Consider the following 12,607-nt stretch of genomic DNA (forward strand, 5'->3'; position numbering starts at 1 on the left):
TCACCCAAAAGCTCGTACACAGATGTTCACAGCAGCATTATTCATAACAGCCTAAAAGGGGAAACAACCCAAATATCCAACTGAGGAGTGGATAAGGAAAATGGGGCATATTAAAACAATGGGATATTACCCATAAAAAGGAATGAAGTACTGATACATGCTACAACATGAACCTTGAACACATGACAGTAAGTGAAAGAAGCAAGACACAAAGGCCACATAGTGTATGAGTTCATTTATATGAAATATCCACAATGGGCAAACCCAGAGTGACAGAAATAGATTAGTGGTCGCCAGGGGTGGAGGGGGTTGGGGAATGGAGAGTGATATGTAAGAAGTTTCTAATACGTAAGAAGTTTCTTTCTGGAGTGATGGAGTTAGTGGTAATGATTGCACAACTTTGTGAATGTACTAACACCAAACTGTGCACTTTAAAAGGGTGACTTTTGGGGCGCCTGGGTGGCTCAATTAAGGGTCGGACTTCGGCTCAGGTCATGATCTTACGGTTCATGAGACCCTGAATCGGGATCTGTGCTGACAGCTCAGAGCCTGGAGCCTGCTTCAGATTCTTTGTCTCCCTCTCTCTCTGCTCCTCCCCTGCTCATACTCTGTCTCTGTCTCTGTCTCTCTCTCTCAAAAATAAACATTTTTTTAAATAAAGAAAGAAATGCAAACACTCTGAGGTAGGGCCCACCAATCTGTGTTATAACAAGCCTTTCAGGTGATTCTGATGTATGCTCAAGCTTGAGAACCACTGGCATGAAGGAACAAAATAACCCTTTATCTCCTCCTAAGGTGTTAACAAGTACTCCAAATTCCTGAGGGTAGATTACTCCCCAGAGAGCACATTATCAGTTCAAACTTACAAGGTCTTAAAGAAAAATGGCCTCTGCGCCTTGATAAGGTCTCAAGCAATACTTCAGAAGACTTTTGATCACTCTGACTGTCAACCATAAAACTGCCTATTTTACTTCCTTCTATCATATTAGATTTCTGAATGCTGGTGACAGAAACCCAATTGGCAACCAGCTAAAGCCTCCCGAGATGATCCCAAAGTGCCCCGATGGGTTTGCCTGCCTGCCGGTTCCTGGGTGGGCTCAGGCCAGCAGCATGATCCTGCAACCGAACTGGACCTGGACCTTCTGGATTGCCCCAGACATAATTAACAGCTCCCTCTTTCACTCACAAGGGTCGGTGTTTGTGAGGGGGTGGACCCTTACAGGCCAGCACTGGGAAAGCAGGGGGTCCACATCCTCTACCCATGCTTATGCAGAAACCCCTAATGTCCCAGGGCCAGCCCCGTCCTGACCCTTGGACCACCAAGCCCCAGGGTCCCTCTCTCTCATGTGTGGGGACTGCACGTATTTCTATGTACCCTGCCAGCTTCGAGGCTCCCTGACAACCCGTCCTCAGCTCCTGGAGGTTTTCCTAGTCTTAGGTCCCAGCGTCCGAATTCTGAAAATGGTGGCAATCGTCTAACCCCTTCCAGAAGCCCTTTGCAAAGTTAATATGCCTTGGGGTGCACAGCACAATTAGCCGGACGTGTATTTGCAAATGCTATTTCTTTACATTTCCCCCACAAACCCTGGACAGGTTTTCACAGAACGCCAGGGCCCCGGCTCTCTGCGCGACCAGTTCCTTTGGCCTGTGCACTCGGCCATTCTGGCCAGAAGCCCATGGCCCCGGGGCTGGGCTGTCGCTCCTTAGATGAGACTACAGTGCCGGGACTTGGGCGAGAGGGAGGCGGACCCGGCCGGGTCAGGCCGGCCTGCGGCGGGAGGCCGGGGGCAGTGGGGCGGGGCGGGGCCCGGGGAGACGCGCGCGCCCCGCGGGCCCCGAGCCGGCGTTTGCTGGTCCGCGCGCCCGCCAGGGGGCGCCGCCCGGTCAGCCCGCCCGCCCCGCCCCGCCCCGCCCGCTCGGCTCCGGCGCGGCGGCGACGGCGGCGGCGCTTCCGCCTGGCCGGCCTCGGCCCGGTGCGAGCGGTCCCACGATGTGGTTGGGCCCGGAGGAGGTGCTGGTGGCCAACGCGCTTTGGGTGACGGAGCGGGCCAACCCCTTCTTCGTGCTGCAGCGGCGCCGCGGCCACGGCAAGGGCGGCGGCCTCACGGGTGAGAGGCGCGCGGCGGCCGGGCCTATGGACGCGGCCGCGGGCCGGGCGGGGAGGGCGCGCCGGCGGCGGGGGCCGGGCCGGGGCGGGCGCGCGAGGGGAGGGCGGGGGGTCAGGAAGGCGAAGAGGGTGTCCGGGGCGGGAGGTGGGGACGGGGCCCGGGGGCGGGGGGCGCGCGGTGAGGACGGGCCTAGGACGGGGGAAAGGCAAAGGGGCTGGCGTTGGGAGGCTGGTCGGCGACTTCAGCCAACCCCGGGAGGTCAGGCGAAGGCTGGCAGCGGCCTCTGGCCGATCGCGGTGTCCGTGAGCTTCCCGGGGCTTAGCCCAGGCGTGTGCAGCCTCCTGGAGTGAGATTTCACAGCTGAAAGTCAGCGACATCTCCTGGTCCTCTGCGTCTGCCTCAGTTTCCCCCAGGACGTCAGAGGCGCCAAGTGACACAAGCACACGTTTTCTTTTGCGTCTTTCCTTCCGCCCAGATTTGCCCTTTTAGTGAGATCAGAAGCCCCCCCGAGCTGCTGCTGGCCTCAGCCCCCATCCCTCCAGCTTTTTGTCCACCTTTCTTGCTTGGTGGTGCCCTGGAGCCGCAGACGGAGGCTTTGCCTAATTACCAGTGTAGGCTGTTCTGGCGAGCCAGCCAAGGTGCCCCTTTGTCCATCTGGGCAGCACCGCTAATGGTGGGCAGGCACCTCCAGGAGTTGTGTGGCACGTGGGATCCAGAGACAGTGCCCTGGGCCTTCCCTCTCTCTGCAGGTTGTCCGAGGTCCCTCATGCTCCAAGCCTGTGTGGACACTACCAGTGCAGAGCTGGGGCAGGCTCAGTGTCTATGCTTCCAGGTGGCCCTTTGTTGCCATACCAGACTGCAGGCCCATTGTTGCCAGATCTTACGGTTATCAACAGAAATTTCTGTGAAACATTGTGATTTTAAACATTAGCAGCGAATAGTCGTGCGAGATGCAGCTAGGAGTTTCCCACAGACCTTCTCTGCCACTTTTCCTGGCCATACCTCCTAATGTGGAAGAGACTGTACCGTTCTTTTTTTTTTTTTCTTAATGTTTACTTATTTTGAGAGAGAGAGTGCGCACACACATGCTCGAGCATGGGAAGGGCAGAGAGAGAGGTAAACAGAGGATTGGAAGCAGGCTCCATTATGACAGAGCCTGATGCGGGGCTCAAACTCACGAACTGTGACATCATGACCTGAGCCGAAGTCAGACCCTTAACTGAGCCATCTCAGGCTCCCGGACTGTGCCTTCCTAAGAAAACTGTGTTCCCTTCAGTGCCTAAGCTGCCTCCCAGCAGCCTCAACAATCACAGGAGCCAGTGCTGGACCTGTGTCCTAGACTAGGATGTTCAGTGGATGTTAGACAGCAGCTCCTCTGGAGAGTCTGAACAGTGGTCAACCTCAAAAGCCCATTTAGGAAAGCCAGACATGGTGCTCAGTACCTTGTGTAGCACCAGTGTGCTTCCAGCACTCGTTCTGTGCTCTGTGCATCTAAAGATCATCTCAGAGGGTGGGTGGGACCCTCTGTGCTCCGCCTTCCTGGGCACAGAAGGTGCTTTCCACTTCACTCCTGTCTCTGTGCCCCCCCCCCCACAGAGTGTGTCCACCCCCCAACCAGGAACCACTCCTTCAGCTCCCTGTTCAGCTAGGTGTGATGAGTCCTGCCGTGGCCTCTGCCATGGCCTTCCTTGTGCCATCATAGACATCCTGGCTTCCTGAACCCTGTATCTCCAAGGGAGGAACAGCGATGTGGTTTTGTTCAGGCTGGCCTTTAAAAACAGATGCCAGCCCTGGGGCGCCTGGGTGGCTCAGTCAGTTAAGCATCCGACTTCAGCTCGGGTCATGATCTCATGGTTTGTGGGTTCAAGCCCCACGTCTGGCTCTCTGCTGTCAGTGCAGAGCCCACTTCAGATCCTCTGTCCCTCTCTCTCTCTGCCCCTCCCCTGCTCACTCTCTCCCTCTCAAAAATAAATAAACATTAAAAAAAAAAAAAAACATGCTAGCCTGGATTCCTCATTGAAGAGTCTGAGTGTGACGAGATGTTCTGCCCATGAAAAAGCTTTCAGGTCTTGAAACAAGGATATGCCAACAGTATAAGGATTAAAATAAAATCTCCAAGACCCAAAGAGAAACCCCAACAGAAACCATGGGGAAAAAAAAGTTTATTCCAAATCCTGATGAAGTTTTAATATGCCAATTTAACTGCAATTTAGAGAGGTGGTTTAGAACATTTCAATAAAACAAGCGAGAGATTCCAGACTCCTAAATTGGATGTGGGTGATGAGTATCTTCTTTTGTAATCAGTAATTTTATTTGTTAAGATTTAGGAGGGAAAAAAATAGTTAAAAATGGAATATGACCCAAAAGTGTTAAAGTCGAGTTAATAAAATCATTCTGACATCAACAGGAAAATGGTAACAGAATATTTCCAGATCATACCAAAAACAGCACTTCATGAAAAGGAAAAAATAAATTCCAAATAAGAACAGTGAACAGATTTTCAGATAGCTTAATAATTCAATTTAACAAAGAGAAGTGAATCAAACACGGGTCAAAGGCATTTCTTCTAATTTGTCAGGGAAACAGCAACATTGATAAAGGATATATGTGATGAAAAGGGAAATTTGAAATGTCCTAAAATGCTTCAGTTCAGAGATGGAAACAACTAGATCAGTGTTTTCCCAAATTGGACAGTTCTAAAAATTGCCATGTCTTCTTCAGTCATGACTTCTGAAGCCACAAGGAACCTCCTTAAACTTTCCAGAATAAAAATGTGATTACTTGGCAGAGGAAAGACTACATTATCTTCCTGTTGTTGATAATGGAAAGTAATATTACAAAGTCATTGTCTTATATTTGAAAAAGCCATCAGAGTACATGGCCAAAAATGTCAGGGCAAAAACAAAAATGTATCTTAATGAGATGTGTCTGGCAGTTAATAAAACACATTGTACTTTTTGCCTGGATTTTGTGATATCCATGGTATTGTTTTTGTTTTTAATTTGAGACTTGTCCTTTCTCGTTCTAAAGAAATGCTTGTTTTCAAACCTAATTTTGTATTTTTCCTAAAGAGGGCCCCCAGAATTGTTTAAGCTCATAAAAAGGGCCCCTTAAATCCTGAGTCTGCCCCTGCCTGCAAGCATTTGTGAGTCAGGAGAATAAGCAGAAGCTTCCAGGAAGAAGTGGGAGGGGAGTTTTTGATAGGGATCAGGTACAGCTGAAGGCCTTTGAGGAAAAAGAAGTTATTTGGTGGACGAGGGTGATGCCAGACCTGTCATCGCCTCATGGCATTGAGGGCAGTGCTACTGTTCTGGCTGCCTCCGGGCTCGGCTGCCGGTGTGGCTCTCCCTCACCCTCACTCTCTGCCCTGCTCCCAGGTCTTCTTGTGGGCACCCTGGACGTGGTGTTGGACTCCAGTGCCCGCGTGGCCCCTTATCGAATCCTGCACCAGACCCAGGACTCCCAGGTCTACTGGACAGTGGCATGTGGTAGGTGCCTTGAATCACAAGGGATGCTGGACAGGGCCTGCCCTAGATGAGCAAGGTTGGCCCCCCAGCAGGGAGGGGACCCAGCCTGCATTCCTGGACTGGATATTGCCTCCAGAGAACCTGGTGCTACCCTTCGTTCAGACCACACAGCCCAGGCCTGCGTCCAGCTTAGGAAGGCAGCTCAGAGGTTCACAGGTGCCCTGTAGTGCTTTGAGATTGTGGACATTGGTGGGAACGTGCATGTGCGGAGCAGTGAAAAATTGGAGTTACCCAACACACAGGTTGCCTGCTGAGGGGGAACAAGAACAAGCCATCTTTCTTTTTTTTTAATTTTTTTTAACGTGTATTCATTTTTGAGAGAGAAAGACAGAGCATGAGTGGGGAAGGGGCAGAGAGGGGGAGACACAGAATCTGAAGCAGGCTCCAGGCTCTGAGCTGTCAGCACAGAGCCCGACTCGGGGCTCGAACTCATCAACTGCGAGATCATGACCTGAGCTGAAGTCGGACACCCAACCGACTGAGTCACCCGGGCACCCCCATCTTTCTATCTTCTTGTGTCAGCTGTCAAACTGTAAACGAGTATCCTTTCTGTAGTCTAAGCACCATACTTTGGGCTTTTTTGTGTTGTTTGTTGGTGACTTTGTTTCAAATGGCCCCCTGGGACACCTGGGTGGCTCTTTGGTTGAGCATCAACTCTTGCTTTCTGCTCCGATCATGATCTCACAGTTCCTGGGATCAAGCCCTGCTTGGGATTCTCTCTTTCTCCCTCTCTCACTGCCCCTCCCCTGCATGGGTGTGCTCTCTCGCTCAAAATAAATAAACTTTAAAAGTAAATAAATTGGGGTGCCTGGGTGGCTCAGACAGTGAAGTGTCCAACTTCAGCTCAAGTCATGATCTCAGTTTGTGGGTTCGAGCCCCGCATCGGGCTCTGTGCTGACAGCTCGGAGCCTGGAGCCTGCTTCAGATTCTGTGTCTCCCTTTCTCTCCCTGCTCGTGCTCTGTCTCTCTCTCTCTGTCTCTCTCTCAAAAATTAATAAACATAAAAAATTGTTTGAATAAATAAAATACAAATAAATAAAGTGGACCCAAATGTAATGCCAAGGTGCTGGCTGGGTTCCTAAGCACAAAAAGTGTGATGTGCCTCATAGAGAAAGTAGGTGTGTTAGAGAAGCTTCATTCAGGCATGTGTTACAGACAGAGCTGCTAGCCATGAGTTCCACGTTAGGGAATTAATATATATTAAATAGGGTGCCTTTAATCAGAGAGCCACATAAAACAAAGTCATGTATTGATCGGTTGATGAAAATGTTGCGACCACAGGTTTACAGGAGCTTAGCCTTCCCTGTAGCTCCCCTGGGGTCAGTATTGTTCATGAGACTTTACAGAAGTAGCTGCTGTAAATAATGGGACCGGCAGTAGTCATCCACCTGGGAGGAGACACGCTCAGCCCTCCCTAGAGTCTGGGAGGAGGTCCTCTTTCAGTGGGTACCAACCCAGCTGAGGTCACTGGGATACATTAACGGTCACAGCCAGCACTCAGACAGCACATGCAGCAGGCCAGGCACTTATGTGAACCTCCCGAAAACTCGAGAAGGTGAAACTTTGTTTTTTGTGAGTTTTTTTTTCCCTGTATTTTGAAGATGAGGAAACTGTGGCACAGCGAGGGATAGGAGGCCTGAGAAAGGATAAGAGTGTTCACAGCTGAGACCCCTTCTTCCAAAGTCATCTTCCTCCCTGGCACCTGAACAGAGGTGCCCTTTCCCCTGTGTAGGAATCAACAAAGGCTTCAAAGTCTGGGATTGCCCAAGGCCAGGTGGGGGTGAATTGGGACCCCTGCTCTCCTGGTTCCAGAGTCTGCCTGAGAGAGGGGCTTCCTATGGGGTGGGACCCAGGGAGGTTATCCTGTGCCTGAGCTGCAAGGAGACACGTTACTCTAAAATGGGCCTTTGTGGAGGCCACTGGGTGGCTCAATTGGTTAAGCATCTGACTCTTGATTTCAGCTCAGGTCATGATCTCACAGTTGGTGGGTTTGAGCCCTGAATCGGTCTCTGTTTTGAGGATACAGAGCCTGACTGGGATTTTCTCTCCCTCTGTCTGCCCCTCCCCCCCCCCCTCTCTCTCTCTCTCTCTTTCAAATAAATAAAACTTTAAATAAATAAAACTTTAAAATAAAGAAATGAAATGGGTCCTTTGGGCCCCTGGTTGGCCCAGTCAGTTAAGCGTCCAACTTCGGCTCAGGTCATGATCTCTCAGTTTATGAGTCGGAGCCCCACGTCAGTCTCTGTGCTGACAGCTCAGAGCCTGGAGCCTGTTTCACATTCTGTGTCTCCCTCTCTCTCTCTGATCCTCCCCTGTTCATGCTCTGTCTCTGTCTGTCTCAAAAATAAATAAATGTTAAGAAAAAAAAATTTTTTTTAATTTTTTTTAATAAAATGGGCCCTTGAGATTTTCCCTTGTCTCAGCAATGTTCCTTCTCAGCAGATGAGGAAGAGACAATCCATGGCAGTGAGAGGAAGGCCATGCTTGTGGCAGTGTGGGAACTAGCAGGGCCTGGTGCTAGGGAGCCTTAGTCTTTAGCCTCAGGCCACACACTGACCTACTCCTGCTTCTACCACACCCCCCAAGCCTGCCCTGACCTCTGCTGTGCCTCCCTCCTTCCCCTTCAGCTCTGCAAAACCAGACACGGTCATGCTGACACCTGCCCAGTGAATCCTGACTCCTTCGCTTTCCATTAAAGGACTTTTGGGGCCAGCCTGCCTCCATTTCTGTCCTTCCCTCATCTCACAACTGGCCTTCAGCCAGACCAGACACACCTGTCCTGGCCAATGTGTAGTGTCCCCCCCACATCCACCTAACCTTGCACTCTGTTGAGAACCCGCCCAGTGTCAGCTCCTATGGAAAACCAGATTCCCCAGACCCAGGTATCCACTTTTTCCTTCTTGCTACTCCAGACTCACCATGTTTGGGGTACTTTTACCAGCACTTTTACACTAAGGGCTCACTGGCTCTCACCCTAGACTGGCAGCTCCCTAAGGGCAAGGGTAGAGTCTGAGCAACCAGTCAGCCTGGGCTAGGACCATGGTTTGGTCACATCTCAGCTGTGTGACACTGGGCAACTCACTTAACCTCTCTGTGCCTCACCTCCATCCTATAAAACAAAAATAATGGTACTGTCTCCAAGGTTCTCTAAGAAGAAAGTAAGATATTCCATGAGAAGTTCTGAAAACAGAAGTAGCACTTAATAATGATTAGCTATCTTTTTTATTCTCTGAACCTAACATAAAGATGGCATAGTTTGTGTTTACTTAGTGCTAAGGGAAGATTGAGTTACTTCTAACTGATAATTCTTTTGAATGCACATAGGTAAATATTTATACTCAAAGTGCAGACAGATTCACACAGTGGACAGTGTGGACAAGATTTCTTCTGTTTGAGGTTGCCAGGAATGTGTGCATGAAAGACAATGACTCTAGAGCTGTATCACTTGCAAATTTAACTTCCAAATTCAAATGCAGGTTCTTGGCAAAAAGAGAGAGAGAGAGAAAGAGAAATCCCTTCTACCAACAAGACCTTGGCCTCTGTGCACCAGGGAAAGGAGGCCATAAAAGAAGTCCAAAGGAAAAATGGGGGGAGAAGAAGGAAATTGTGGGTGGAATTATGCCTGTAATTTTGATTGTCTGTTGTGACTCACTGACAGTTGTATGAATCTGGGTTTAATTGCCTTCACGTGGGCATCTTCACACTGGCCCACGGGAGGGGGGAAGGGTCTTAACTCAGTATTGATTGCTAGAGTAGTGAACTCCTTGGGTAAATGTAAAGGAACAATCAACCTTAACCAAGACCAGCTGGGTTGTGACATGTCCCAGAGCAGTGAGCGAGATGCCTGGGACAGAGCTGATGGTAGGGACCAACTTGGCCTGGCCAGGGCAGGGTCAGGATTGAGTCTTCAGCTGGTGGAAGGTTGTTGATAGGTAGGGAAGGATGGGGTGGCAGAGAATCAGGCACCCAGCAAAAATTGGACTTGGGTCTTTACTCAGGCTCCCTCCATGCTTAATCTGTGGGCCTTACCACGGGCACTCACAGTCCATAAACTGATCAGCTGAGAAGGATGCAGGGCTTTCACTCTTCTGGTGTTCATTCGTTCAGAAAACAGTTCCTGAGGGGCGCCTGGGTGGCTCAGTCAGTTAAGCATCCAACCCTTGGTTTCAGCTCAGGTCATGATCTCACGGTTTCATGAGTTTGAGCCCCGTGTCAGGCGCTGCACCAACAGTGCAGAGCCTGCTTGGGATTCTCTCTCTCCCTCCCTCTCTGACCCTTCCCTGCTTGCACACGTGCCCCTCTCTCTTTCTCCAAATAAATCAAATTTAAAATCTTAAAAAAAGAAAAGAGAAAGAAAACAGTTCTTGAGTGAAATTCCCTGCCAGGCACAGGCAAAATCCCAAAGAGGTAGGGGAAGCCAGGCAGAGACTCCTGTCATCCCTTTGCTTCCCCTCCCAGTTCCTTCAGTTGGGGAGAGGGGGCAGAGAAAACAGCTGCCCCACCCTTCAGGAGCGGCATTAAAACTGCCCTAAGTTTTTCCATTACCACTGGAGCTGCTGTGCCCTCCAGAACCCTTCCCTGAGGAGAGAAGGGACTACCTCCTAGGCGGGCTGAAACTGGGGACTAGCCAGAAGCTGCAGGGGTCAGGAGGGGGCAGGAGAAGGGCTTGGGTGTGAAAGGGATGGTGAGGAGGACCTTGCAGGCAAAGGCCTGGGTGGGTGCCTCTGGCTTCAGAGAGAGCAGGTGAGAGCCTCTGGCTTGCCCCACAGAAGACCAGCTGGCCAGGGGCCTGGAGTCCTACAGGAAGCTCCATCCAGCTGCCATCTGTGGACACCTGAATGCTCCTGAAACTGCTGGCACTTAAAAGTCTGACTGTCTGGTCAATCACCTATATATCAAAGACCACATCAAGTCCTTTTATCTGGAAGGGAAATCTTTACAACTAAGCAAACCTGCAGATCTATAGACTATTTCTGGAAGGGCATGTAGGAAGCTAGTGGTGACTCTTACTTGGTGTTAGGGGAAATGGAGGCTTTATGTTCCACATGACTCTCTACAATTCTGCCTGAACCATTTTTCGTGTTCATGACTACTGTTAATGTATGTAAAGTTGTGGTTTTTTTTAATGTTTATTTAATTTTGAGAGAGAGAGAGAGAGAGTGAGGACAGGGGAAGGGCAGAGAGAGAGGGAGACACAGAATCCAAAGCAGGCTTCAGTCTCTGAGCTGTCAGCCCAGAGCCTAATGTGGGGCTCGAACTCACGACCCACGAGATCATGACTTAAGCCAAAGTCGGGCACTTAACTGACTGACCCACCCAGGCACCCTTGTATGTAAAGTTTAAGTAGGAAAAGAGTTAGCAGCCTGAAGATTGGAGTCTTTTGGATATAGCAAATTAGGTCATCTGTTTTAGTCTCTGAATTTATGGTTAAGGCCTGGTGATTTTAATGATTTTCCTCTTTTTTACTCCACCAAACCTTCCCTAGGTTCTTCCCGCAAAGAGATCACAAAGCACTGGGAATGGCTGGAAAATAACTTACTCCAGACGCTGTCCATCTTTGACAATGAGGAAGATATCACCACCTTCGTCAAGGGCAAGATACACGTAAGGTTCAACTTCCACCACTGGCTCCTGCTCCTGCTCTGGGCTGGCAGGTTCACCTGTATCATCTTATTTAACCTCCAAACAGTGTGGTTAGGTCTTCTCTCTGTTTACTAGAAATGGAAGGCAGTGTTGACTCCCGTTCTCTCAGTCTTGAAAGGGGCATTTGAACTTGCCACACAGGTCCCTGCTTCTCCTGGCCAGCTGCAGGAGTCTGACCAAGCTTAGCTGGGAGTTTCCATTCCCCACAAAGGAGCAGCTCTCATGGCCAATGCCTTGGCCACCATAACAGGAAGAAGATGGAAGTGATAGAATAGTTGGAGGCATGTCTCATTTACAAAACGAACACTACTTAAAAATGTGTGCACCCTCTGACCCAGTGATTCCCTTCCTTGGAATTTACCATATGGTGTCGTCATACGTGCAGAATAACACATACTCTGCAGCACTGTCAGCAGAAAGACTGGAAACGGCACCTTCCAGCCTATGGTAGGAGGGGAAGCAGCTGCTATCTGTTCTGCAAAATGAGAGCGGTACTTCTTGCTAGCGTAGCATTTATGGAGTACCATACTGAGCGCTTTATGTCAGGGGACTGGTTAGGTCATATATGTTATACTTAGTGGAATATGCATAAAAATTGATGCAATGATAGTTGGGTTGTTTCCTCTTCCAGGGGGACAGTTAACACTGTAAGGAACATCTACCTAAGTGCATGCTCATGTGTGTCTTCTTTTTGTTCAGTTATTTTGCCTTCAGTTAGATTTCTTGGGGGTTCTTACTGAGTCAAAGTTTCGCGGTGCATAGTTGCTTTGAGCAGGCCCTGTGACTTCTTTATGCCAGAACTTTCCAGACCTGGGCAGATGACACCAATAGTTCCTCGGCTCTTCCCCGTGTGCTTTGGGGTTCAGAGTAAGACCTGCATTGCCTTTCTAGCTGCACGAAGAAAGGCAAGGAGGGCAGAGGCAAGTCTCTATTCTCCTAATGAGCAAGCTGGGCAATAATAATAATAATAATAATAATAATAATAATAATGACTGGCTCAGTCGGTAGAGCACCCGACTCTTGATCCCTTGGGGATGTGAGTTCAAGCTCTACATTGTGAGTGGAGCTTAACTTAATAATAATAACGGAGGCACCTGGGTGGCTCTTGTTGGCTAAGTATCCAGCTCTTGGTTTCATCTCAGATCATGATCTCTCAGCTTCGTGGGTTTGAGCCCTATATTGGACTCTGTGCTGTCAGTGCAGAGCCTGCTTGGGATTCTCTCTCTCCCTCCCTGTCTCCCTGCCCCTTCCCAACTCATGCTATCTCTGTATCTCTCAAAAGTAAATAAATAAGCTTAAAAATAAGAATATTGATGATGATGATGAAGC

At 49.7% G+C, this 12,607-nt stretch overlaps 1 protein-coding gene across 2 annotated transcripts in view; it reads left to right on the forward strand.

The window, feature by feature from the left end:
• Positions 1-1,906: 1,906 nt before the first annotated feature.
• Positions 1,907-12,607, forward strand: part of TBC1D9B (TBC1 domain family member 9B) — a 47,194-nt gene continuing 36,493 nt past the window's right edge. The window contains exons 1-3 of one of the 2 annotated variants that reach the window (XM_043585374.1): positions 1,907-2,108; positions 5,486-5,596; positions 11,121-11,239. In XM_043585374.1, coding sequence (XP_043441309.1) covers positions 1,991-2,108; positions 5,486-5,596; positions 11,121-11,239 — 348 coding nt within the window. In that variant the 5' untranslated portion in view covers positions 1,907-1,990. The remainder of the gene's footprint in view (positions 2,109-5,485; positions 5,597-11,120; positions 11,240-12,607) is intronic. The other variant, XM_043585366.1, reaches the window with a different exon arrangement.

This window comes from Prionailurus bengalensis, chromosome A1, assembly GCF_016509475.1.
Source record: "Prionailurus bengalensis isolate Pbe53 chromosome A1, Fcat_Pben_1.1_paternal_pri, whole genome shotgun sequence".
Taxonomy (NCBI): domain Eukaryota; kingdom Metazoa; phylum Chordata; class Mammalia; order Carnivora; family Felidae; genus Prionailurus; species Prionailurus bengalensis.